Below are 24,268 nucleotides of genomic sequence, written 5' to 3'. Positions count from 1 at the left end.
CTACCATCACCTCCGCCCTCTCCCTCTTTTCTGAGGGCATCATAATAACATTTAAAAGCCTCCAAACAGTGGCCTTGAGTTGCCCCACACGAGCAGTGGGCTTAATATCTCTGAGAATTTCTTTTTAAATTCCACGGGTCGCCGACCGGCCCCAGAGCTTTGCCCGACTGCATGCCCTCCAGCCCCTTGATAATTACCTTTATCTCAGTCGGGGCCCCCCAGCCCCTCCATTAGGTCCTCCTCCACTTTCTTTAAAAACTTCCTTCACTCCCCCGATTCCAAGACCATGTTACCATCCCTATTCTTCACTCTACCAATCTCCCTGGCCGCCTCTCTCTTCCTCAGCTGTTGTGCCAACAGCCTACTCTCTTTTTTCCCGTACTCATAAACCGCCCCCTTTACCTTCCTCAACTGTTCGACTGCTTTCCCTGTGGTCAACAACTCAAACTCTGCCTGTAACTTCCGCCGCTCCCTCAGGAGCCCCGCGTCCGGGGCCTCCTCGTATCTCCTGTCCACCTGGAGTATCTCCTCCACTAATCTCTCCCTCTCCGCCCGTTCCCCCTTTTCCCTGTGGGACCGAATCAAAATTAGTTCCCCTCTAACAACTGCCTTCAGAGCTTCCCAAAGCGTCGGTGCAGATACCTCTCCCGTGTCATTTGTTTCCAAGTAGTTCTGGATGGACTTGTTCACCCGCCCACAGATTGCTTCATCCGCTAGCAACCCCACATCCAGTCTCCATAACGGGCGTTGCCCTCTCCTCACTAACCCGCAAATCTGACCAATGCGGGGCATGATCTGACACTGCAATTGCCGAGTATTCCATCCCTGCCACTTTTGGTATTAGCGCCCTGCTCAGAACAAAAAAGTCAATACGAGAGTAAACCTTATGGACGTGAGGAAAAAAAAGAAAACTCCTTTGCCCTCGCCTGTGTAAACCTCCATGGGTCTATATCCCCCATCTGTACCATAAAGCCCTTCAATTCCTTTGCCGGAGCCGGCCTTCTCCCTGACCTAGATATTGACTGGTCCAATTCCATATCAATGACCATGTTAAAGTTACCCCCCCCCCCCCCCCCCCCCAATGATCAGGTGTGTGACTCTTAAGTCCGGGATCTTACCGAGCACACGCCTCATAAATTCCACGTCGTCCCAGTTCGGAGCATATATGTTCACGAGCACCACTCGTACACCCTCCAACCTTCCACTCACCATTATGTACCTACCCCCCCTTATCTGACACGATTCTCCCAACCTCAAATGTCACTCGCTTACTAATCAAAATTGCTACCCCCCTGGTCTTTTGAGTCCAGCCCTGAGTGGAAGACCTGACTAACCCTTCCTCAATCTTGTCTGATCTATGACATTTAGATGTCTCTTGTAGCATTGCCACATCTGCCTTCAGCTCCCTTAGATGCGCGAACACGCGAGCCCTCTTGACCTCACATTCAGTGATCTCACGTTCCACTGTTGCTATATTTATCTGGTTATAAATACAGCGGTCAATATGGTCGCCTTCCATGATCCTAATTATGTTTGCTCTAGAGGTATCATTTGATAACGCCACAAGGTTCAAACCCGAATACTGATCAAAGAACCAATGCATCAGTTAGTTAGTTCAAAATCAATACTATTTATTTACACACACAGTAATATCTACTCGTGCACAAAATACCATAAACTAAACTACCTCTAACGCTAACGCCTATACTTAACTTCGGGTGCCCACTCAGTCAGAGGAACAATGGCCGTTGTTCGGATCTGAGGCTGCTGGGTACAAAGAGGTAACAGGAGAACAGCTAAGGTCGTCCCTCTGATAGCGAGCGTTGACCTTGGACTTACTTCTGGTGCAGCTGGTGGACGGGTCTCTCCGCTTCGAGAGCCAAGTCCAAGAGAGCGATTCTCTCTCGGGGGGGGGGGGGGGGGGGGGGGGCTTCTTATACCCAAAGGGGCTTCGCGCGCTTTTGGGCGGGCCTTGAACTTGGCCCCGATTAATTGGGCCGTACCTTGATCACTCGTATTGATCTTGACCAATAAAGGGGTGGGTGCCCTGATGGCTGGGCGTGTCTTTGGTGGCTGTTGGCCTTGCTTTGTTTGTGTCTTTCTGGCGCCGGGCTGTCTGCAATAGTATCGGTTACTTGAATGTTATTCCTTTGTTCCCGGAGATGGGCCATCAATATGCTAATTGCCTTACAGTTTCAGTCTCGTCTGGGGGCTGAGGTTCCAATACGCATACAGGCTTTGTGCCTGCCTGCTTTCTTAGCATTGTCCATAGTTCCCTATAGTCTTTGCAAACATCCATTTTGTATCCTGGAAGTGGCCACCCCAGATGGCTACACTCCCTCCTTGTGATCCTCAACGTGAAGCGTGAAGGATTAAATAACTGCATCTTCTTTGTTCTCCTCCTAAGTCGGGCGCCCATAAGCAAGGACAGGCCCTACACTACTCTGTCCTATGAATTGAAAACTTTTACCTAAACTACTTGATGTACATACATCGTTATAAAATTCTACGAGGCGCTATGACATTCAGGCATGCATTACAAAATAAAAAACTGGAACCTCTAACTGTCCTGAACAAAAGTATCCTTAATCAGTCAAAAGAATTTACAACATGTTAAACGGTACAATAGCAGCAACATTGTACCTGTAACAGTGACTCCCTCATTTTTTTTTAAACCAAATCTTTGGGACAAGACATCTGAGAACAAACTGACACAGTGCGAGTCGTCTTGCAGCCTGTGTGATCTACCATCCCAGTGTTCGAGGATGTAAATAGCATTTGGAAGCAACCTAAGGGTCGCCATAAACAAACAGAAGAGTTTTGAACTAAAAGAGCCAAAATCGGGTGCGTATGGGCTGCGGCGGGTAAGAATGGGTGGAATCCCCGGGTAGGACGGTGACCAGTGCCGTATGTGCTCTACCCGAGCGAGGCTGACCAGGGGGTCCTCAGGCAGGGCAGGGACCTCTGCCGTTACTCCACTGCCTGAGTGACCGGACAAGAACGGGTAAGAGTGTGGGCGTGGTGGTGGTTGCAGTTATGCTATCTCCTGCCTTCGAAGCAGAAGGGCAGTTATGAACGGTTGTCACCGGACACAGTTGTTCCTTTAACTGCCAGCGGGCTTCAAAGGAGTGGTGGCGTGGGGCCATGAAAACATTAAGCGAACAAACAACATTCAATATTGACAGAGGCAAACATTTAAACAACAAACTAACATAACAAAATCATGCAGGTTCCATCAGAAAGGACACCGTAACTCTCCATTGGTTCCTTTTTACCATCATCTAGACACCTCATTGCTCAATAGCGAACAGAGTCACAAAGGGATTCGTTTGGTGGGAGTCAGACTCTTAAGTCATCATCTTCTCTCAGCTGCCATACTCGTGACTGGAGTAGTCATGTCAAAGCTTCGTGGGGCGAATTGGGGTCCATCTCATCATTCCGGATGAACCTGAACGAATTGTCTCGGTGCCAGTATTTTGTATCGAGGTTGGAGCTCCGAGGGGTCAATTCGTGCCGAGGTGCCTTTCGCAGGCAGAAAATCCTTGCTCGACTGGATCTAGTACTCGTGAGGCGTATTCCATGGGGCCTAAACGATCATGTTGTTCTTGGAGGAGCACGACCGAACCCTTTCGGTCGGTGCTTGCAACTTCAATTGCATACGGAGAGAGTAGATCTAGGACCTGTAACGCTCTTTTTAATGCATCCACGACGTCCGTGCTGTGGAAGCCATTCCCAAGGTGCTTGCTTCTTGAGAAGGTCGGATAGGGCCACTGCCTTTGTGGCCAAACCGTCCATGTGGTTTCTCCACTAGCCAACCAGTCCTAGAAATGACCGGAGGGCTGTGACATAAAGGGGGAGGGGCAATTTGACGATCGAGTCAATTCTTTTCTGCTTGATCTTGCCATGCGTGATTACTGTACCTAAGTAAGTCACTTTTTCCTGTAAAATCTGGGCCGCCTTGTGGTTCACTTTACATCCAATTTGTCGTAGGAGTCCCAATAGTTCTTCGAGAAGCAAAGTGTGCTCTTTCTTAGTGTCTGTCTGTAGAAGCAGATCATCCACATATTGGACCAGACAATCGGGTCGGAAAAATTTTGCTAAACCATTTGCCAGCTGTCGGTGGAAAATGGAGGGGGTGTTGTGGAAGGCACGTCCATGTATATTACTGTCCCTGGAATGTGAAAGCAATTTTGTATTGGCACGCTTTATCCAATGGGCCAAAAGCCGGCGAAGATGATTCTGGAAAAGAGCGAAAGTAACAGGGTAGTTGTTATGGGAGACTTTAACTTTCCAAATATTGACTGGAAAAGATATAGTTCGAGTACATTAGATGGGTCATTCTTTGTACAATGTGTGCAGGAGGGTTTCCTGACACAATATGTTGACAGGCCAACAAGAGGCGAGGCCACATTGGATTTGGTTTTGGGTAATGAACCAGGCCAGGTGTTAGATCTGGAGGTAGGTGAGCACTTTGGAAACAGTGACCACAATTCGGTGACCTTTACGTTAGTGATGGAAAGGGATAAGTATACCCCGCAGGGCAAGAGTTATAGCTGGGGAAGGGCAATTATGATGCCATTAGACATGACTTAGGATGTGTTGGTTGGAGAAGTAGGCTGCAAGGGTTGGGCACACTGGATATGTGGAGCTTGTTCAAGGAACAGCTATTGCATGTTCTTGATAAGTACGTACCAGTCAGGCAGGTAGGAAGGGGTCGAGCGAGGGAACCGTGGTTTACCAAAGAAGTGGAATCTCTTGTTAAGAGGAAGAAGGAGGCCTATGTGAAGATGAGGCGTGAAGTTTCAGTTGGGGCGCTTGATAGTTACAAGGAAGCGAGGAAGGATCTAAAGAGAGAGCTGAGACGAGCAAGGAGGGGACATGAGAAGTCTTTGGCAGGTAGGATCAAGGAAAACCCAAAAGCTTTCTATAGGTATGTCAGGAATAAAAGAATGACTAGGGTAAGAGTAGGGCCAGTCAAGGACAGTGGTGGGAAGTTGTGTGTGGAGGCTGAGGAGATAAGCGAGATACTAAATGAATACTTTTCGTCAGTATTCACTCAAGAAAAAGATAATATTGTGGAGGAGAATGCTGAGACCCAGGCTATTAGAATAGATGGCATTGAGGTGCGTAGGGAAGAAGTGTTGGGAATTCTGGACAAGGTGAAAATAGATAAGTCCCCGGGGCCGGATGGGATTTATCCTAGGATTCTCTGGGAAGCCAGGGAAGAGATTGCTGAGCCTTTGGCTTTGATTTTTAGGTCATCATTGGTTACAGGAATAGTGCCAGAGGACTGGAGGATAGCAAATGTGGTCCCTTTGTTCAAGAAGGGGAGTAGAGATAACCCCGGTAACTATAGGCCGGTGAGCCTAACGTCTGTGGTGGGTAAAGTCTTGGAGAGGATTATAAAAGATACGATTTATAATCATCTAGATAGGAATAATATGATTAGGGACAGTCAGCATGGTTTTGTGAAGGGTAGGTCATGCCTCACAAACCTTATCGAGTTCTTTGAGAAGGTGACTGAACAGGTAGACGAGGGTAGAGCAGTTGATGTGGTGTATATGGATTTCAGTAAAGCGTTTGATAAGGTTCCCCACGGTCGTCTATTGCAGAAAATACGGAGGCTGGGGATTGAGGGTGATTTAGAGATGTGGATCAGAAATTGGCTAGTTAAAAGAAGACAGAGAGTGGTAGTTGATGGGAAATGTTCAGAATGGAGTTCAGTTACGAGTGGCGTACCACAAGGATCTGTTCTGGGGCCGTTGCTGTTTTTCATTTTTATAAATGACCTAGACGAGGGCGCAGAAGGATGGGTGAGTAAATTTGCAGACGACACTAAAGTCGGTGGAGTTGTAGACAGTGCGGAAGGATGTTGCAGGTTCCAGAGGGACATAGATAAGCTGCAGAGCTGGGCTGAGAGGTGGCAAATGGAGTTTAATGTGGAGAAGTGTGAGGTGATTCACTTTGGAAAGAATAACAGAAATGCGGAATATTTGGCTAATGGTAAAATTCTTGGTAGTGTGGATGAGCAGAGGGATCTCGATGTCCATGTACATAGATCCCTGAAAGTTGCCACCCAGGTTGATAGGGTTGTGAAGAAGGCCTATGGTGTGTTGGCCTTTATTGGTAGAGGGATTGAGTTCCGGAGCCATGAGGTCATGTTGCAGTTGTACAAAACTCTAGTACGGCCGCATTTGGAGTATTGCGTACAGTTCTGGTCGCCTCATTATAGGAAGGACGTGGAAGCTTTGGAACGGGTGCAGAGGAGATTTACCAGGATGTTGCCTGGTATGGAGGGAAAATCTTATGAGGAAAGGCTAATGGACTTGAGGTTGTTTTCGTTAGAGAGAAGAAGGTTAAGAGGTGACTTAATAGAGGCATACAAAATGATCAGAGGGTTAGATAGGGTGGACAGCGAGAGCCTTCTCCCGCGGATGGAGGTGGCTAGCACGAGGGGACATAGCCTTAAATTGAGGGGTAATAGATATAGGACAGAGGTCAGAGGTGGGTTTTTACGCAAAGAGTGGTGAGGCCGTGGAATACCCTACCTGCAACAGTAGTGAACTCGCCAACATTGAGGGCATTTAAAATTTATTAGATAAGCATATGGATGATAAGGGAATAGTGTAGGTTAGATGGCCTTTAGATTTTTTCCATGTCGGTGCAACATCGAGGGCCGAAGGGCCTGTACTGCGCTGCATCGTTCTATGTTCTATGTTCTAATGTCCAAAACCGAAAAAAAGTTTGACTGTAGTCCCTGTTTGAGCATGGTCTCGGGACCCGTGGCTACGGTGGGGGCTGCTACCGGGGTTACTTTGTTCAGTTCCCGATAATAGATGGTCAGTCGCCATGATCCATCGGGTTTCCTGACAGGTCAAATTGGGGCCTCCAAATTTTGGAGGCTACTGATCGGAGTACGCCTTGATCAAGCAGACTCTGTATAACTTCTGTGATTTCTTCCTCTGCTTCTTGGGGGAAACGGTACTGCTTTTGGGGTCTGGGGTAGGGACCTGTAATATTCACCAAGCCAGCGAACTTGCCACAGTCGTGCTTGTGCTGTGCAAATGCTGCTTTGTGTCGCTGCAGGACTTCCCTAACTTGTTTGTCCTGACTAATGGCTCGAGGGTCGAACCAGAAGTCTCCCCCTGCACTGATCCTATTTTCATAATCTCCAACTGTGAGCGTGGTGGGGGCTCGTGTTGCCTTTGCCATTTTCCACACACATCTATTTACGGGGTCGAATGATAGATTGTGGGTGCTCATAAAGTCAATTCCTAAAATGTGTTCGACTGTCTGGGGTTGGTCGACCAGAACTACAGGGTGTTTCGTTTTAATGTTCCCTATCTGTATTGCTACAGGGGCTGTGATGTGTCCCTGCTGTAAGTGCCCTGTAAAACCGCTGAGAGTAATGGTGTCCGTGGTGGGCCATGTGTCTCGCTGAAACATTGTGGAGGAATTTATCATGGTACGGGACCCTCCTGTGTCCCACGATGTGTCCCCGGACTATGCCTGCCACTACCGGTCTACCGGATTTGTCCCAAAGGGTGTCGCAGACCCAAGTTGAGGAGGCCGAACACCGTCAATCGGTGCCGTTCACTTCTGGGGTATCAGAACGGGTGCTAACACTGTGAATTGGATTGCCCTATTCCTATTTAGGGTGCCTGTCTGCTGGTTTCTCTGCTGCTTCTGGGGCGCACTGCACTCTCGTGCGAAGTGTCCTAATTGGCCGCAATTTTAACACTCCTGGGATTTGGTTTGCTGTGAGCCGTTCCTGCCCTCATATACCCATGCCGGGTTCTGGTGTGTCCTAACTGGATGCATGTCTGCCTGTTGTTCCTCTGCTCTACTATACGCTGTTTTTCCCTGCATGGACTGTTCCCAAACGCGGGACAATCTTTTCAAAACCCATTTCTCGTTGTGGGCCTCGTCTGAGGGGTTGTAATTTGCGCAAGCTCTGTCCTGCCTCTGTGGCATGAGAGACCAGGATTCGAGTCCATTTGGCCATATTATCTGGGGACAAATGGGCGCGTGCTAACTCTTCGAACACCGCAGTGAAATGTATCCACAAGCATCCAGCAAACGCTGTGGGGTGCTCTGTCTTCTTTTGCCTACACTTGTTTAGGCCTTCTACTCCTTTGTTATAGCCGATCGCGTCTAGGATCACTATGTGCATTTCTTGAAGCATGCCTCCTCCTACATTTTGTGGGTCGGGAAGGGCTGCCACGACTGAAGGGTCGAGTCTTAAAACTGTGAACTTCACTTGCTCCTTCTCATCCAGGCCATACATGGTCACCTGCTGTTTTACTCTTGCAAAGAACTGGTGGGGTTCCGATGTGGGTAGGAAGGGTGTAATCTTCTCTCACACGTCCATTAATTGAGTGACGGTAAATGGAGTGGTGTATAGGAAATCTGGGTCTCCGTCTGTTGTGGCCCTGCGTTGTGTGGTTACAGGGTTTATAGGGGTGTGTTCTGCCTGTGCAGTCGAGGGTTGGAGTGCTTTTCGTTGCTGCCGTTTTTCCTGTGTACATGTGCCATGTACATATCTGTGGGCAGTCTCACGAGGGCTCTGTGCGCTCTATCCACCTCCAAGAGCCGAGGGAACTTCTCATCAACTTCTCCAGCATGTCCGACACATATGCCCTCGCATCCGATCCCTCACTGCCTGCAGGGAGGCCAACAATACCAGGGGCTCATTTAGCTCACTGGGCTAAATCGCTGGCTTTTAAAGCAGGCCAGCAGCACGGTTCGATTCCCGTATCAGCCTCCCCGGACAGGCGCCGGAATGTGGCGACTAGGGGCTTTTCACAGTAACTTCATTGAAGCCTACTCGTGACAATAAGCGATTTATCATTTCAATTCTGAGGTGCTGCCTCCTGGACATATTCTCCAGGTCCTCCAGCTTCTGCATCCTCCTCTGGCGGTCTTCTAACACCTTGTTCTCCAGCACGGTTATATAGTCCTCCTGGTCGTATAACTTTTGTTCGATCACCTGTATCACTTTCCCCTGGGTCTCCTGATTCAAGACTACTTGATCAGTCGAAGCCTTGATCGGGTCCAACAAATCCTTTTTCAGCTTGGCAAAGCAATCCTCAAGAAACTTCACCAACTGCTCTGTCGACCACTGTGTCATCTCCTTGGCCCTTGCCCTCTGCCATGCTGTCCTGCGATACCAGCTCCGCTTGCTTCTCACTACCAGGGGCTGATTTAGCAAAGGGCTAAATCGCTGGCTTTGAAAGCAGACCAGGGCAGGCCAGCAGCATGGTTCAATTCCTGTGCCAGCCTCCCCGAACAGGCGCGAAAGCGACTAGGGGCTTTTCACAGTAACTTCATTTGAAGCCTACTTGTGACAATAAGTGATTTTCATTTCATTAATTTTCACTACCAGGACTGAGTCGTTTCACCTGGCCACTTCCGCCCTCCATACACTGGAGACGGAATCTTCCTTACTGTTGCACACTTCAGGGCCAGGAGACTTGTCTACCTTTAGCCCCCTTAGCTTGCCCATCACTACCTCCTTCGTAAGAACAATCGTCTCAAGGTCCTCACCTGTCATCGCCTCATTTCCATCAGTCACTGGCATGTTATTTGTGTCTTCCACTGTGAAAACCGACCCAAAAAACCTGTTCAGTTCCTCAACTATTTCCTTATCTCCCATTATTAAATCTCCCTTCTCTTCCTCTAAAGGACCAATATTTACCTTAGCCACTTTTTTTTTTGTTTTATATATTTGTAGAAACTTTTTACTATCTGTTTTTATATTCTGAGCAAGTTTACTCTCATACTCTATCTTACTCTTCTTTATAGCTTTTTTAGTAGCTTTCTCTTGCCCCCCTAAAGATTTCCCAATCCTCTAGTCTTTCACTAATCTTTGCCACTTTGTTTGCTTTTTCCTTCAATTTGATGCTCTCCCTTATTTCCTCAGATATCCACGGTCGATTTTCCCTCTTTCTACCGTCCTTCCTTTTTGTTGGTAAAAACTTTTGCTGAGCACTGTGAAAAATCGCTTGGAAGGTCATCCACTGTTCCTCACCTGTTTCACCATAAAGTCTTTGTTCCCAGTCGACCTTAGTCAGTTCTTCTCTCACCACATTGTAATCTCCTTTGTTTAAGCACAAAACACTAGTGTTTGAATTTACCTTCTCACCCTCCATCTGTATTTTAAATTCCACCATATTGTGATCGCTCCTTCCTAGAGGATCCCTAACTATGAGATCATTAATCAATCCTGTCTCATTACACAGGACCATATCTAGGATCGCTTGTTTCCTCATAGGTTCTATTACATACTGTTCTAGGAAACTATCGCGGATACATTCTATAAACTCCTCCTCAAGGCTGCCTTGACCGACCTGGTTAAACCAATCGATATAGATTAAAATCCCCCATGATAACTGCTGTACCATTTATACATGTATCCGTTATTTCTTTGTTTATTGCCCCATGAATACGAGGCTAGCTTGGTTCTTGTCCGCTTGTCGGACCACATTCCACGCTTTGACTGGAGTGGCCCCGATTGAGATGCTCATGGGTCAATCACTCCATATCCGCCTGAGCTTACTGGTTCCTCGATATCAGGGCAAAGGTGTGCCGTAAACTGAAGCCACAGATACGCTGCCATATTCAGCATTGACCGCCCCGGCTCTTCACTCCGGGAACGCAGTGTTCATCCGCAATTTCGCTGTCGCCGGTCGCTGGCTCACTGAGACAGTTTTCCGCCAGACTAGGCTGGTCTCCTGCTAGGTTCATGTCGGGAACCAGCTGCTGAAGCGCCATCTGGATCACCTTCGTTCACTGAGACCGCTCCATCGTTCGGTTCCTGATTGTCCAGTCCCGCTGTCAGACCAACCCGCTATGACGCCTCGCGTATGCCTTGACACACGCGGGATGTCGCCTATTTGGATTCCGATATAGAAACGCAAGCTTCTGCGGCCTCTGTTGTGCTCCCTTCTGCTGCACTCACGCCACGGCATTCCTGTATCCCAATGCAATATTCACCATTGGACCCAGTGACTAGGACAAGATGTTCCACTTGAGCTGAAGAGAATCCATCGCCCTTTGTCTTCTTCTACTTCTCCTCTTCCTCCTTGTCCACAATCTTTGGAGGAGAGCGATATCACAACCTGCATCCACAAGGGACTTATGAAGTGGGAATGATTGTATTCCCCATGTCCTTTGCGGAATAGGAGCTTCCCCGCTAAGGAGGTGAGGAAAGCTTAATTGCTATTGTATATAAAGCTGGCCACTGGGGTCCGGTGCAATCTGACCCGGTTGGGTGTCACTGGGAGCAGTGTACCTTAAGCCTTGCAAATAAGACTGTGTTTCTTTTATTCAGATGGCGACATGGCGGCACAGTGGTTAGCACTGCTACCTCACAGCTCCAGGATTGCAGGTTCAATTCCGGCCTCTGGTTACTGCCTGTGTGGGGTTTGCACTTTCTCCCTGTGTCTGTGTGGGTTTCCTCCAGGTGCTCCAGCTTGCTCCCACTATCCAAAGAAGTGCAGGTTAGGTGTATTGATCACGCTAAATTGCCTTCAGTGTCCAAAAGGTTAGGTGGGGTTACTGGGTTAAGAGGATAGGGTGGAGGTGTAGACTTAAGTCGGGTGTTCTTTCTAAGGGCCAGTGCAGACTCGATGGGCAGAAAGGCCTCCTTCTGCAATGTAAATTCATGATTCTATGACCCCCAGTTTCTTTGTAAAAGGGGCGTTTCTCTGCTGGTGACACTGGATTTGGACAGTGTTCTGCGGAGACGCTGGATAGTGTTATGACACCCTGGGCTAGTGCGCAGTCAATTCCAGCCCCACTTGACCCGGCGTCAAAGTGCAAGTGACCAATAATTCTTCGAAAAATTCCTGAAGTCTTTGACCCTTGGCTGTCCAATAATTAGTAACCAGGTTTATATTCTATAAACAAATAAATATAATATATAAATATTATATAATACAAATTGTTATATATTCTATTATTAAAAAACTATAATAAAATATGCAGCAAATACAACTGTTAATAATCTAATCCCCTGTTTTAGCTTCTATATAAATACGTATACACACACAGACACAATATAGACACACAGAGGGGAAGAAATGGGTTTTTAAAAAAAAAAAGAGCCTTTGTTTCAGATGATCGTTTTTAGCACCCCACTCCTCTTCAAACCTTGTTGCTTTGGGTTCAAGGTTTTACTGTAGCTTCATTCAGGTATTTGTAATATCAGATTATAGCACTCATGACCGTTCTGGTGAACGAAAGAAAGCAGGTCCTCCTCTATCTGCTCCCTCAGGTTTCTGAAAACCATCCCATTGGGATAGTATCCAATCACCATCTGTTAACTGGCAGAGTACTGCCTTTTCATCAATTCATTGGCCAGCAGCAAATCAATCAAACCGAGACCCACCCCATTTATCTCTCTGGTGCCGAAAAGTCTGAGGTCTCCCGTTCAAACTAGCAGAGACTAGCAGGGTGGTTCTCTCCTGTAACTTCTGAATTCGTCATTCTCTCTGCTGCTTGACGTAAAGATACGCATCCCATTAATGACCCATGGATCAAAAATGATAACGGCAAAATAAAAGAAAGATGAAATAGGGAATATACAGGAAAGGCCCTTACATGCCTCCCTCCCTAAAAGAATGAAACATCAGGGCACAGATGTATTGAAGTGTGCAAAGCATAAATCACAAACTCATATCCATCCAAGCTATCCCCATTATATAAGTTCCCTTCCCTATCACTACACTGGTAACTAATCAGCCAGTAAAAGTGTGACAAAACATCCGCAATCCCATTATCCTTTCCGGAAATATGTACAATTTTAACATTGAACTGTTGTAATAATAAACTCCCATGGAATAACCTTACATTCCAGGTTTTAAAATTCTCTATAATCACAAGTGAATTATTGGCTGTATAAACAAAGCTTTGTTGATTGTCACGTTGGACATATGCTTCAAGGACTAGTAGCACTTCCCCTATACCAGATCACTAGCATTTATGGCCATTTTAAAATGGTCTGAAAAATGGAGCCTTTAATTGGGGCGGCAAAGTGGCGCAGGGGTTAGCACTGCTGCCTCTCAGCGCCGAGGACCCGAGTTCAATCCCGACCTTGGGTCACTGTCTGTATGGAGTTTGCACATGCTCTCCGTGTCTGCGTGGGTCTCACCCCCACAACCCAAGATGTGCAGGGTAGGTGGATTGGCTATGCTAAATTGCCCCTTTGGGAAAAAAATGAATTGGGCTCTTCAATTTTTAAAAAATGGTCTATAATCTCCCAAACTCTCCTTGGCCGTCTGTGGCCCTCAGTGTTTTCGCTTGTTTCCGCTCAAGTCTGTACTATGGCAGAACAGGAATTAAAGAAGAGATACATGGAATAGACAATAATTTAACAAGTTCTTTTCATTTGATAAGTGATTAATGTTGGTCAACATTTCTTTGTTTGAGTCATTTAATGTCAAATGAGGTTTTCTAATTCCCACATGCCCTATCATTGGCATCTCATACTATCTGCTGTATTTCCCTCGAACTCTCTGTAATCATAGGTGAAGCCACAACCTTCACTCCTGCTAAATCATGGCCCAAACGTAAGTCTGCTGAGTTTTTCTTAACCACTACGACCACCACTGGAACTGACAGTAAATCACACTCCAATTGTACTTTTACAATGGAACTGGGATACAATCACCACTTATCCCATTCACCAATACCTTAGCTTTCATTGAACTCACTTGAGGGAAAACAAAGTCCTTCTCCAATAAGCAGTTGGTGTAGCATCAGAATCCCTTAAGATAGTTATGTGTTTGATTGTATCAGTTGAGGAAAATGGGGTGATCTTCCCCTTAGACAGAAACCCTGCATAGCTCTCTAACTCATTCCTCACACCAGCTCCCACAGCAGTGTTTACCTCCGGTTTTCCTGAGTCCAGTTAAAGTTACAGTCTGCCCTGTAACGTTCTCCACTTTTGTTTGCTTTTCAGAACATTGCAACTTCCAACATGCTGACCGAATGTGTCCCAGCCTGTTACAGTGGTAACGTCTCGGCTTTCGAGTCTCATCTCCATCCTCAGTGCCTTCTCGGTCTGAAAGGCGACACTGGATAGGGACATTGCTCTGCTGGAGACACTGGATAGGGACATTGCTCTGCCGGAGACACTGGATAGGGACGGTGCTCTGCCGGAGACACTGGATAGGGACGGTGCTCTGCCGGAGACACTGGATAGGGACGATGCTCTGCTGGGGACACTGGATAGGGACATTGCTCTGCCGGAGACACTGGATAGGGACGGTGCTCTGCCGGAGACACTGGATAGGGACGATGCTCTGCTGGAGACACTGGATAGGGACATTGCTCTGCTGGAGACACTGGATAGGGATGGTGCTCTGCTGGAGACCCTGGAGAGGGACGGTGCTCTGCTGGAGACACTGGATAGGGACGGTGCTCTGCTGGAGACACTGGCAGGGACGGTGCTCTGCTGGAGACACTGGATAGGGACATTGCTCTGCTGGAGACACTGGATAGGGACGGTGCTCTGCTGGAGACACTGGATAGGGACATTGCTCTGCTGGAGACACTGGATAGGGATGGTGCTCTGCTGGAGACACTGGATAGGGACATTGCTCTGCTGGAGACACTGGATAGGGATGGTGCTCTGCTGGGGACACTGGAGAGGGACGGTGCTCTGCTGGAGACACTGGATAGGGACGGTGCTCTGCTGGAGACACTGGCAGGGACGGTGCTCTGCTGGAGATCCTGGATAGGGATGGTGCTCTGCTGGGGACACTGGATCAGGACGGTGCTTTTCTGGAGACACTGGATAGGGACGGTGCTCTGCTGGGGACACTGGATAGGGACGGTGCTCTGCTGGTGACACTGGATAGGGACGGTGCTCTGCTGGAGACACTGGATAGGGACATTGCTCTGCTGGAGACACTGGATAGGGACATTGCACTGCTGGAGACACTGGATAGGGACGGTGCTCTGCTGGAGACACTGGATAGGGACATTGCTCTGCTGGAGACACTGGATAGGGATGGTGCTCTGCTGGAGACACTGGATAGGGACATTGCTCTGCTGGAGACACTGGATAGGGATGGTGCTCTGCTGGAGACCCTGGAGAGGGACGGTGCTCTGCTGGAGACACTGGATAGGGACGGTGCTCTGCTGGAGACACTGGCAGGGACGGTGCTCTGCTGGAGATCCTGGATAGGGATAGTGCTCTGCTGGGGACACTGGATCAGGACGGTGCTTTTCTGGAGACACTGGATAGGGACGGTGCTCTGCTGGGGACACTGGATAGGGACGGTGCTCTGCTGGTGACACTGGATAGGGACGGTGCTCTGCTGGGGATACTGGATAGGGACGGTGCTTTGCTGGATATCCTGGATAGGGACGGTGCTCTGCTGGGGACACTGGTTAGGGACGGTGCTCTGCTGGATATCCTGGATAGGGACGGTGCTCTGCTGGGGACACTGAATAGGGACGGTGCTCTGCTGGATATCCTGGATAGGGATGGTGCTCTGCTGGAGACCCTGGATAGGGACTGTGCTCTGCTGGTGATACTGGATAGGAACTGTGCTCTGCTGGTGACACTGGATAGGGACGGTGCTTTGCTGGATATCCTGGATAGGGACGGTGCTCTGCTGGGGACACTGGATAGGGACTGTGCTCTGCTGGTGACACTGGATAGGGACTGTGCTCTGCTGGTGACACTGGATAGGGACGGTGCTCTGCTGGATATCCTGGCTAGGGATGGTGCTCTGCTGGAGACCCTGGATAGGGACTGTGCTCTGCTGGTGACACTGGATAGGGATGGTGCTCTGCTGGAGACCCTAGATAGGGACGGTGCTTTGCTGGTGACACTGGATAGGGACAGTGCTCTGCTGGGGACACTGGATAGGGACGGTGCTCTGCTGGTGACACTGGATAGGGATGGTGCTCTGCTGGGGACACTGGATAGGGACGGTGCTTTGCTGGTGACACTGGATAGGGATGGTGCTCTGCTGGATATCCTGGATAGGGACGGTGCTTTGCTGGATATCCTGGATAGGGACGGTGCCCTGCTGGATATCCTGGATAGGGACGGTGCTTTGCTGCAGACACTGGATAAGGACGGTGCTCTGCTGGAGACACTGGATAGGGACAGTGCTCTGCTGGAGGCCCTGGATAGGGACGGTGCTCTGCTGGAGGCCCTGGAGAGGGACGGTGCTCTGCTGGTGACACTGGATCAGGACGGTGCTTTTCTGGAGACACTGGATAGGGACGGTGCTCTGCTGGATATCCTGGTTAGGGACGGTGCTCTGCTGGATATCCTGGATAGGGATGGTGCTCTGCTGGAGACCCTGGATAGGGACGGTGCTCTGCTGGATATCCTGGATAGGGACGGTGCTCTGCTGGGGACACTGGATAGAGACGGTGCTCTGCTGGATATCCTGCATATGGACGGTGCTTTGCTGGATATCCTGGATAGGGACGATGCTCTGCTGGGGACCCTGGATAGGGACGGTGCTTTGCTGGATATCCTGGATAGGGACGGTGCTTTGCTGGATATCCTGGATAGGGACGGTGCTCTGCTGGGGACACTGGATAGGGACGTTGCTCTGCTGTAGGCCCTGTATAGGGACGGTGCTCTGCTGGATATCCTGGATAGGGATGGTGCTTTGCTGGAGAGATTGGATAGGCACGGTGCTCTGCTGGATATCCTGGATAGGGACGGTGCTCTGCTGGATATCCTGGATAGGGACGGTGCTCTGCTGGTTGACCCTGGATAGGGACGGTGCTCTGCTGGGGACACTGGATAGGGACGGTGCTCTGCTGGTTGACCCTGGATAGGGACGGTGCTCTGCTGGGGACACTGGATAGAGGCGGTGCTCTGCTGGATATCCTGGATAGGGACGGTGCTCTGCTGGATATCCTGGATAGGGACGGTGCTCTGCTGGATATCCTGGATAGGGACGGTGCTCTGCTGGTTGACCCTGGATAGGGACGGTGCTCTGCTGGGGACACTGGATAGGGACGGTGCTCTGCTGGGGACACTGGATAGGGACGGTGCTCTGCTGGCGACACTGGATAGAGACGGTGCTCTGCTGGATATCCTGGATAGGGACGGTGCTCTGCTGGTTGACCCTGGATAGGGACGGTGCTCTGCTGGGGACACTGGATAGGGACGGTGCTCTGCTGGTTGACCCTGGATAGGGACGGTGCTCTGCTGGGGACACTGGATAGAGACGGTGCTCTGCTGGCGACACTGGATAGAGACGGTGCTCTGCTGGATATCCTGGATAGGGACGGTGCTCTGCTGGATATCCTGGATAGGGACGGTGCTCTGCTGGATATCCTGGATAGGGACGGTGCTCTGCTGGATATCCTGGATAGGGACGGTGCTCTGCTGATTACCCTGGATAGGGACGGTGCTCTGCTGGTTGACCCTAGATAGGGATGGAGCTCTGCTGGGGACACTGACAGTGCTCTTCTGGTGTCGCTGGATAGGGGTGGTGCTCTGCTGGAGATACTGGATGGGATGGTGCTCTGCTGGACACCCTGGATAGGAACGGTGCTCTGCCTGACACGCTGGATGGGGCCAGAGCTCTGCTGGAGATGCTGCCTAGGGTAGGCGCTCTGCTGGTGACAGTGGATAGGGACAGTGTTCTGCTGGAGACACTGGATAGGGTTAGTGCTCTGCTGGTGACGTGGACAGTGCTCTGCTGGTGTCACTGGATAGGGGTGTTGCTCTGCTGGACAGACTGGATGGGGACGGTGCTCTGCTGGAGACATTTGATATTGGCGGTTCCCTGCTGGAGACCCTGGATAAGGTTGGGGCTCTGCTGGTGACACTGGATAGGGATGGCGCTCTGGAGACACAGGATAGGGACGGTGCTCTGCTGGAGGTATTGGATAGGGACATTGCTCTGCTGGTGACACTGACAGTGCTCTGCCGGTGTCACTGGATAGGGGTGGTACTCTGCTGGTGACACTGGATAGGGACGATGCTCTGCTGGAGATCCTGGATAGGGACGGTGCTCTGCTGGAGACCCTGGATAGGGACAATGCTCTGCTGGTGACACTGACAGTGCTCTGCCGGTGTCACTGGATAGGGGTGGTACTCTGCTGGTTGACCCTGGATAGGGACGGTGCTCTGCTGGGGACACTGGATAGGGACGATGCTCTGCTGGAGACCCTGGATAGGGACGATGCTCTGCTGGATATCCTGGATAGGGACGATGCTCTGCTGGAGATCCTGGATGGGGACGGTGCTCTGCTGGAGACCCTGGATAGGGACAATGCTCTGCTGGAGACCCTGGGTAGGGATGGTGATCTGCTAATAGCTGGTTCTATGCCCTCTTTAAGGGCCTGCTAGTTACTGTGGAGGTGGGGCTCTCAATGGCTCCCTACAGATAATGTGCAGGACTGGCCAGATGAAAATAAAAGGCCCAGTTTTGGCCACACCCGGGTACAGAAGAATCAGATGGTTATTCGTTTTTCTTCTACACTGGGAGTTCTGCGGACTGGCATGATGTGGACTGTCCTGAATACCTGCACTGTTCAGACACTGCCCTTGACACTGGCACAGTGGTTGGGGGTGTGTACTCTGCTCCTGGGACTCTGTTGAATCCCCTTGGCTTTGTGCACCTGTTCGATACAGTATCATTTCCTGTGCAATCTTATGCAATCTTTATGCATTCTTTTAACTTCGGTATCATTCTGTTGAATTTGTGCTGCACCTACCCCCAGGCCTGTATATTTTTCCTGAGGAAAATAGAAATTGAACACCTTACTCCAAATGACTCTCGCATAACTCCCGACCCTTTGTATTCCAGCTCCCAGAGGCCAACATTCCAACAGGCTTTTATATTTTTGTGTTTAACTATTGAAATTAAAAGAGTTTGAACAATTGGAACGTAAGGTACTACCACCACTCTTTTCTCCTCTCATCACAGCACGGACTCGCAACAAACGCAGAGCAGGCAAGCAGAATGGGGCAGATGGACATCGCACTTCGATGTTCACCCAGTGAGTTCTGGAGCAGCTACCAAATTTGTGGTGAGTGTGGGGCAATGTCAGTGCAATCAGCAACATGTTTTTCCCCATTGAGGCGTGTGTGTGTGTGTGTTATTCGGGGTGTGTGTGTGTTATTCGGGGTGTGTGTGTTATTCGGGGTGTGTGTGTTACTCGGGTGTGTGTGTTATTCGGGGTGTGTGGGTGTTATTCGGGGTATGTGTGTGTTATTCGGGGTGTGTGTGTGTTATTCGGGGTGTGTGTGTGTTATTCGGGGTGTGTGTGTGTGTTATTCGGGGTGTGTGTGTGTTATTCGGGGTGTGTGTTATTCGGGGTGTGTGTGTTATTCGGGGTGTGTGTGTTATTCGGGGTGTGTGTTATTCGGGGTGAGTGTGTTATTCGGGGTGTGTGTGTGTTATTCGGGGTGTGTGTGTGTTATTCGGGGTGTGTGTGTATGTGTTATTCGGGGTGTGTGTGTTATTCGGGGTGTGTGTGTGTGTTATTCGGGGTGTGTGTTATTCGGGGTGTGTGTGTGTTATTCGGGTTGTGTGTGTGTTATTCGGGGTGAGTGTTATTAGGGGTGTGTGTGCGTTATTCGGGGTGTGTGTGCGGTATTCGGGGTGTGTGTGTGTTATTCGGGGTGTGTGTGTTATTCGGGGTGTGTGTGTGTTATTCGGGGTGTGTGTGTGTTATTCGGGGTGTGTGTGTGTTATTCGGGGTGTGTGTGTGTTATTCGGGGTGTGTGTGTGTTATTCGGGGTGTGTGTGTGTTATTCGGGGTGTGTGTGTGTTATTCGGGTGTGTGTGTGTTATTCGGGGTGTGTGTGTGTTATTCGGGATGTGTGTGTGTTATTCGGGATGTGTGTGTGTTATTCGGGGTGTGTTATTAGGGGTGTGTGTGCGTTATTCGGGGTGTGTGTGTGTTATTCTGGGGGTGTGTGTGTGTTATTCTGGGGGTGTGTGTGTGTTATTCTGGGGGTGTGTGTGTGTTATTCTGGGGGTGTGTGTGTGTTATTCTGGGGGTGTGTGTGTGTTATTCTGGGGGTGTGTGTGTGTTATTCTGGGGGTGTGTGTGTGTTATTCTGGGGGTGTGTGTGTGTTATTCTGGGGGTGTGTGTGTGTTACTCGGGGTGTGTGTGTGTGTTATTCGGGGTGTGTGTTATTCGGGGTGTGTGTGTGTTATTCGGGTTGTGTGTGTGTTATTCGGGGTGAGTGTTATTCGGGGTGAGTGTTATTCGGGGTGAGTGTGTTATTCGGGGTGTGTGTGTGTTATTCGGGGTGTGTGTGTGTTATTCGGGGTGTGTGTGTATGTGTTATTCGGGGTGTGTGTGTTATTCGGGGTGTGTGTGTGTGTTATTCGGGGTGTGTGTTATTCGGGGTGTGTGTGTGTTATTCGGGTTGTGTGTGTGTTATTCGGGGTGAGTGTTATTAGGGGTGTGTGTGCGTTATTCGGGGTGTGTGTGCGGTATTCGGGGTGTGTGTGTGTTATTCGGGGTGTGTGTGTTATTCGGGGTGTGTGTGTGTTATTCGGGGTGTGTGTGTGTTATTCGGGGTGTGTGTGTGTTATTCGGGGTGTGTGTGTGTTACTCGGGGTGTGTGTGTTATTCGGGGTGTGTGGGTGTTATTTGGGATGTGTGTTATTCGGGGTGTGTGTGTGTTATTCGGGGTGTGTGTGTGTTATTCGGGGTGTGTGTGTGTTATTCGGGGTGTGTGTGTTATTCGGGGTGTGTGTGTTATTCGGGGTGTGTGTGTGTGTTATTTGGGATGTGTGTTATTCGGGATGTGTGTGTTATTTGGGGTGTGTGTGTTATTTGGGGTGTGTGTGTGTTATTCGGGGTGTGTGTGTGTTATTCGGGGTATGTGTGTGTTATTCGGGGTGTGTGTGTGTTATTCGGGGTATGTGTGTGTTATTCGGGGTGTGTGTCATTCGGGGTGTGTGTCATTCGGGGGGTGTGTGTGTTATTCGGGGTGTGTGTGTGTTATTCGGGGTGTGTGTGTGTTATTCGGGGTATGTGTGTGTTATTCGGGGTATGTGTGTGTTATTCGGGGTATGTGTGTGTCATTCGGGGTGTGTGTCATTCGGGGTGTGTCATTCGGGGGGTGTGTGTGTGTTATTCGGGGTATGTGTGTGTTATTCGGGGTATGTGTGTGTCATTCGGGGTGTGTGTTATTCGGGGTATGTGTGTTTGTTATTCGGGGTGTGTGTGTGTGTGTGTTATTCGGGGTGTGTGTGTTGTTCGGGGTGTGTGTGTGTGTTATTCGGGGTGTGTGTGTGTTATTCGGGGTATGTGTGTGTTATTCGGGGTATGTGTGTGTCATTCGGGGTGTGTGTGTGTGTTATTCGGGGTGTGTGTGTGTTATTCGGGGTGTGTGTGTGTTATTCGGGGTATGTGTGTGTTATTCGGGGTGTGTGTGTGTGTGTTATTCGGGGTATGTGTGTGTTATTCGGGGTGTGTGTGTGTGTGTTATTCGGGGTGTGTGTGTGTGTGTTATTCGGGGTGTGTGTGTGTTATTCGGGGTGTGTGTGTGTTATTCGGGGTGTGTGTGTGTTATTCGGGGTGTGTGTGTGTTATTCGAGGTGTGTGTGTGTGTTATTCTGGGTGTGTGTGTGTTATTCTGGGTGTGTGTGTGTGTTATTCGGGATGTGTGTGTGTTATTCGGGATGTGTGTGTGTTATTCGGGTGTGTGTGTGTTATTCGGGGTGTGTGTGTGTGTTATTCTGGGTGTGTGTGTGTTATTCTGGGTGTGTGTGTGTTATTCGGGATGTGTGTGTGTTATTCGGGATGTGTGTGTGTTATTCGGGATGTGTGTGTGTTATTCGGGATGTGTGTGTTATTAGGGGTGTGTGTGCGTTATTCGGGGTGTGTGTGTGTGTTATTCTGGGGGTGTGTGTGTGTTATTCTGGGGGTGTGTGTGTGTTATTCTGGGGGTGTGTGTGTGTTATTCTGGGGGTGTGTGTGTGTTATTCTGGGGGTGTGTGTGTGTTATTCTGGGGGTGTGTGTGTGTTATTCTGGGGGTGTGTGTTATTCTGGGGGTGTGTGTGTGTTATTCTGGGGGTGTGTGTGTGTTATTCTGGGGGTGTGTGTGTGTTATTCTGGGGGTGTGTGTGTGTTATTCTGGGGGTGTGTGTGTGTTATTCGGGGTGTGTGTGTGTTATTCGGGGTGTGTGTATGTTACTCGGGGTGTGTGTGTTATTCGGGGTGTGTGGGTGTTATTCGGGGTGTGTGTGTTATTCGGGGTGTGTGTGTGTTATTCGGGGTGTGTGTGTGTTATTCGGGGTGTGTGTGTGTTATTCGGGATGTGTGTTATTCGGGATGTGTGTTATTCGGGATGTGTGTGTTATTCGGGGTGTGTGTGTGTTATTCGGGGTGTGTGTGTGTTATTCGGGGTGTGTGTGTGTTATTCGGGGTATGTGTGTGTTATTCGGGGTATGTGTGTGTTATTCGGGGTATGTGTGTGTTATTCGGGGTATGTGTGTGTTATTCGGGGTATGTGTGTGTCATTCGTGGTGTGTGTCATTCGGGGTGTGTGTCATTCGGGGTATGTGTGTGTCATTCGGGGTATGTGTGTGTCATTCGGGGTGTGTGTGTGTTATTCTGGGTGTGTGTGTGTTATTCGGGGTGTGTGTGTTATTCGGGGTGTGTGTGTGTGTTATTCGGGGTGTGTGTGTGTGTGTTATTCGGGGTGTGTGTGTGTTATTCGGGGTATGTGTGTGTTATTCGGGGTATGTGTGTGTTATTCGGGGTATGTGTGTGTTATTCGGGGTATGTGTGTGTCATTCGGGGTGTGTATTATTCGGGGTGTGTATGTGTGTTATTCGGGGTGTGTGTGTTATTCGGGGTATGTGTGTGTTATTCGGGGTGTGTGTGTGTTATTCGGGGTGTGTGTGTGTTATTCGGGGTGTGTGTGTGTTATTCGGGGTGGGTGGGTGTTATTCGGGGTGGGTGGGTGTTATTCGGGGTGGGTGTGTGTTATTCGGGGTGGGTGTGTGTTATTCGGGGTGGGTGTGTGTTCTCTTCGGGGTATGTGTGTGTTATTCGGGGTGTGTGTGTGTGTTATTCGGGGTGTGTGTGTGTTATTCGGGGTGTGTGTGTGTTATTCGGGGTGTGTGTGTGTTATTCGGGGTGTGTGTGTGTTATTCGGGGTGTGTGTGTGTTATTCGGGGTGTGTGTGTGTTATTCGGGGTGTGTGTGTGTTATTCGGGGTGTGTGTGTGTTATTCGGGGTGTGTGTTCTCTTCGGGGTGTGTTCTTCGGGGGGTGGTGTGCGCGCGCATTCCCGCGTTGGTATGTGTGAGCGCACGTGGTTCTTCGGGGTGTGTGCGCGCGCACGTGTGTACGCACCTCGGGGTGTGTGCGCGCACGATGGTGTGTGGGTGCTTGTGCGCATGGCTGTGTTGAGTGCGCACACGCCTGTGAGTCTGTGTTTTGATTGTGTCAATGTGCACTGGAGTAATGTGTACCCATTTACTTTGGGTGTAGGTGTTGTTGCAATATCAGATCCATTGTGACATAGGGACAGGCCCTTTGGTCTATCAATTCAGTGCTGGCTTGCTGTAGAGAAACCTAGTAGGTCAAACCTAGTAGGGCAGCACGGAAGCACAGTGGGGGACAGCACGGTAGCACAGTGATTAGCACAGTTGCTTCACAGCTGCAGGGTCCCATCTTTGATTCTCGGCTTGGGTCACTGTCTGTGCAGAGTCTGCACATTCTCCCTGTGTCTGTGTGGGTTTCCTCCCACAGTCCAAAGACGTACAGGGGAGGTGGATTGGCCATGATAAGTTGCCCTTGGTGTCCAAAAAGGTTAGGTACGGTTACGGGGATAGGGTGAAGGTGTGGGCTTAAGTAGGGTGCTCTTTCCAAGGGCCAGTGCAGACCTGATGGGCTGAATGGCCTCCTTCTGCACTGTAGATTCTATGAGGTGCTATTAATATACACTTGGGCAAATACATATTACATCAGAAACGTCAATGTGGATTTGCATCAGCAAACAGTATTTAACTTAGTCCTAGAGTCATTCAGCACAGAACAGGCCCTTTGATGCACCATGTCTATGCCGCCCATCAGATACCAATCTATACTCATCCCATTTACCAGCACTTGGTCCATAGTCTACTATGCCGTGGCGATTTAGATACTCATCCGGATGCTTCTTAAATGTTGCGAGAGTAACTGCCTCCACAGCCTCATGCAGTGCGTTCTGTATTTCTTCCACCAACTGGGTGAAAAAATGTTTCCTCAGGTCCCCTTTAAGCCACTTACTCTTCTTCTTAAACCTATGCCCTCTGGTCT

At 49.6% G+C, this 24,268-nt stretch overlaps 1 protein-coding gene across 1 annotated transcript in view; it reads left to right on the top strand.

Annotated features, from left to right (window-relative positions):
• uimc1 (ubiquitin interaction motif containing 1) overlaps positions 1-24,268 on the top strand; it is a 93,653-nt gene that overhangs the window by 44,559 nt on the left and 24,826 nt on the right. Inside the window, exon 7 of the mRNA XM_038795220.1 lies at positions 18,921-19,023. Coding sequence (XP_038651148.1) covers positions 18,921-18,997 — 77 coding nt within the window. The 3' untranslated portion in view covers positions 18,998-19,023. The remainder of the gene's footprint in view (positions 1-18,920; positions 19,024-24,268) is intronic.

The sequence above is a fragment of the Scyliorhinus canicula genome, chromosome 4 (genome assembly GCF_902713615.1).
Source record: "Scyliorhinus canicula chromosome 4, sScyCan1.1, whole genome shotgun sequence".
Taxonomy (NCBI): Eukaryota; Metazoa; Chordata; class Chondrichthyes; order Carcharhiniformes; family Scyliorhinidae; genus Scyliorhinus; species Scyliorhinus canicula.
This window is presented reverse-complemented; position numbering and strand designations above follow the sequence as displayed.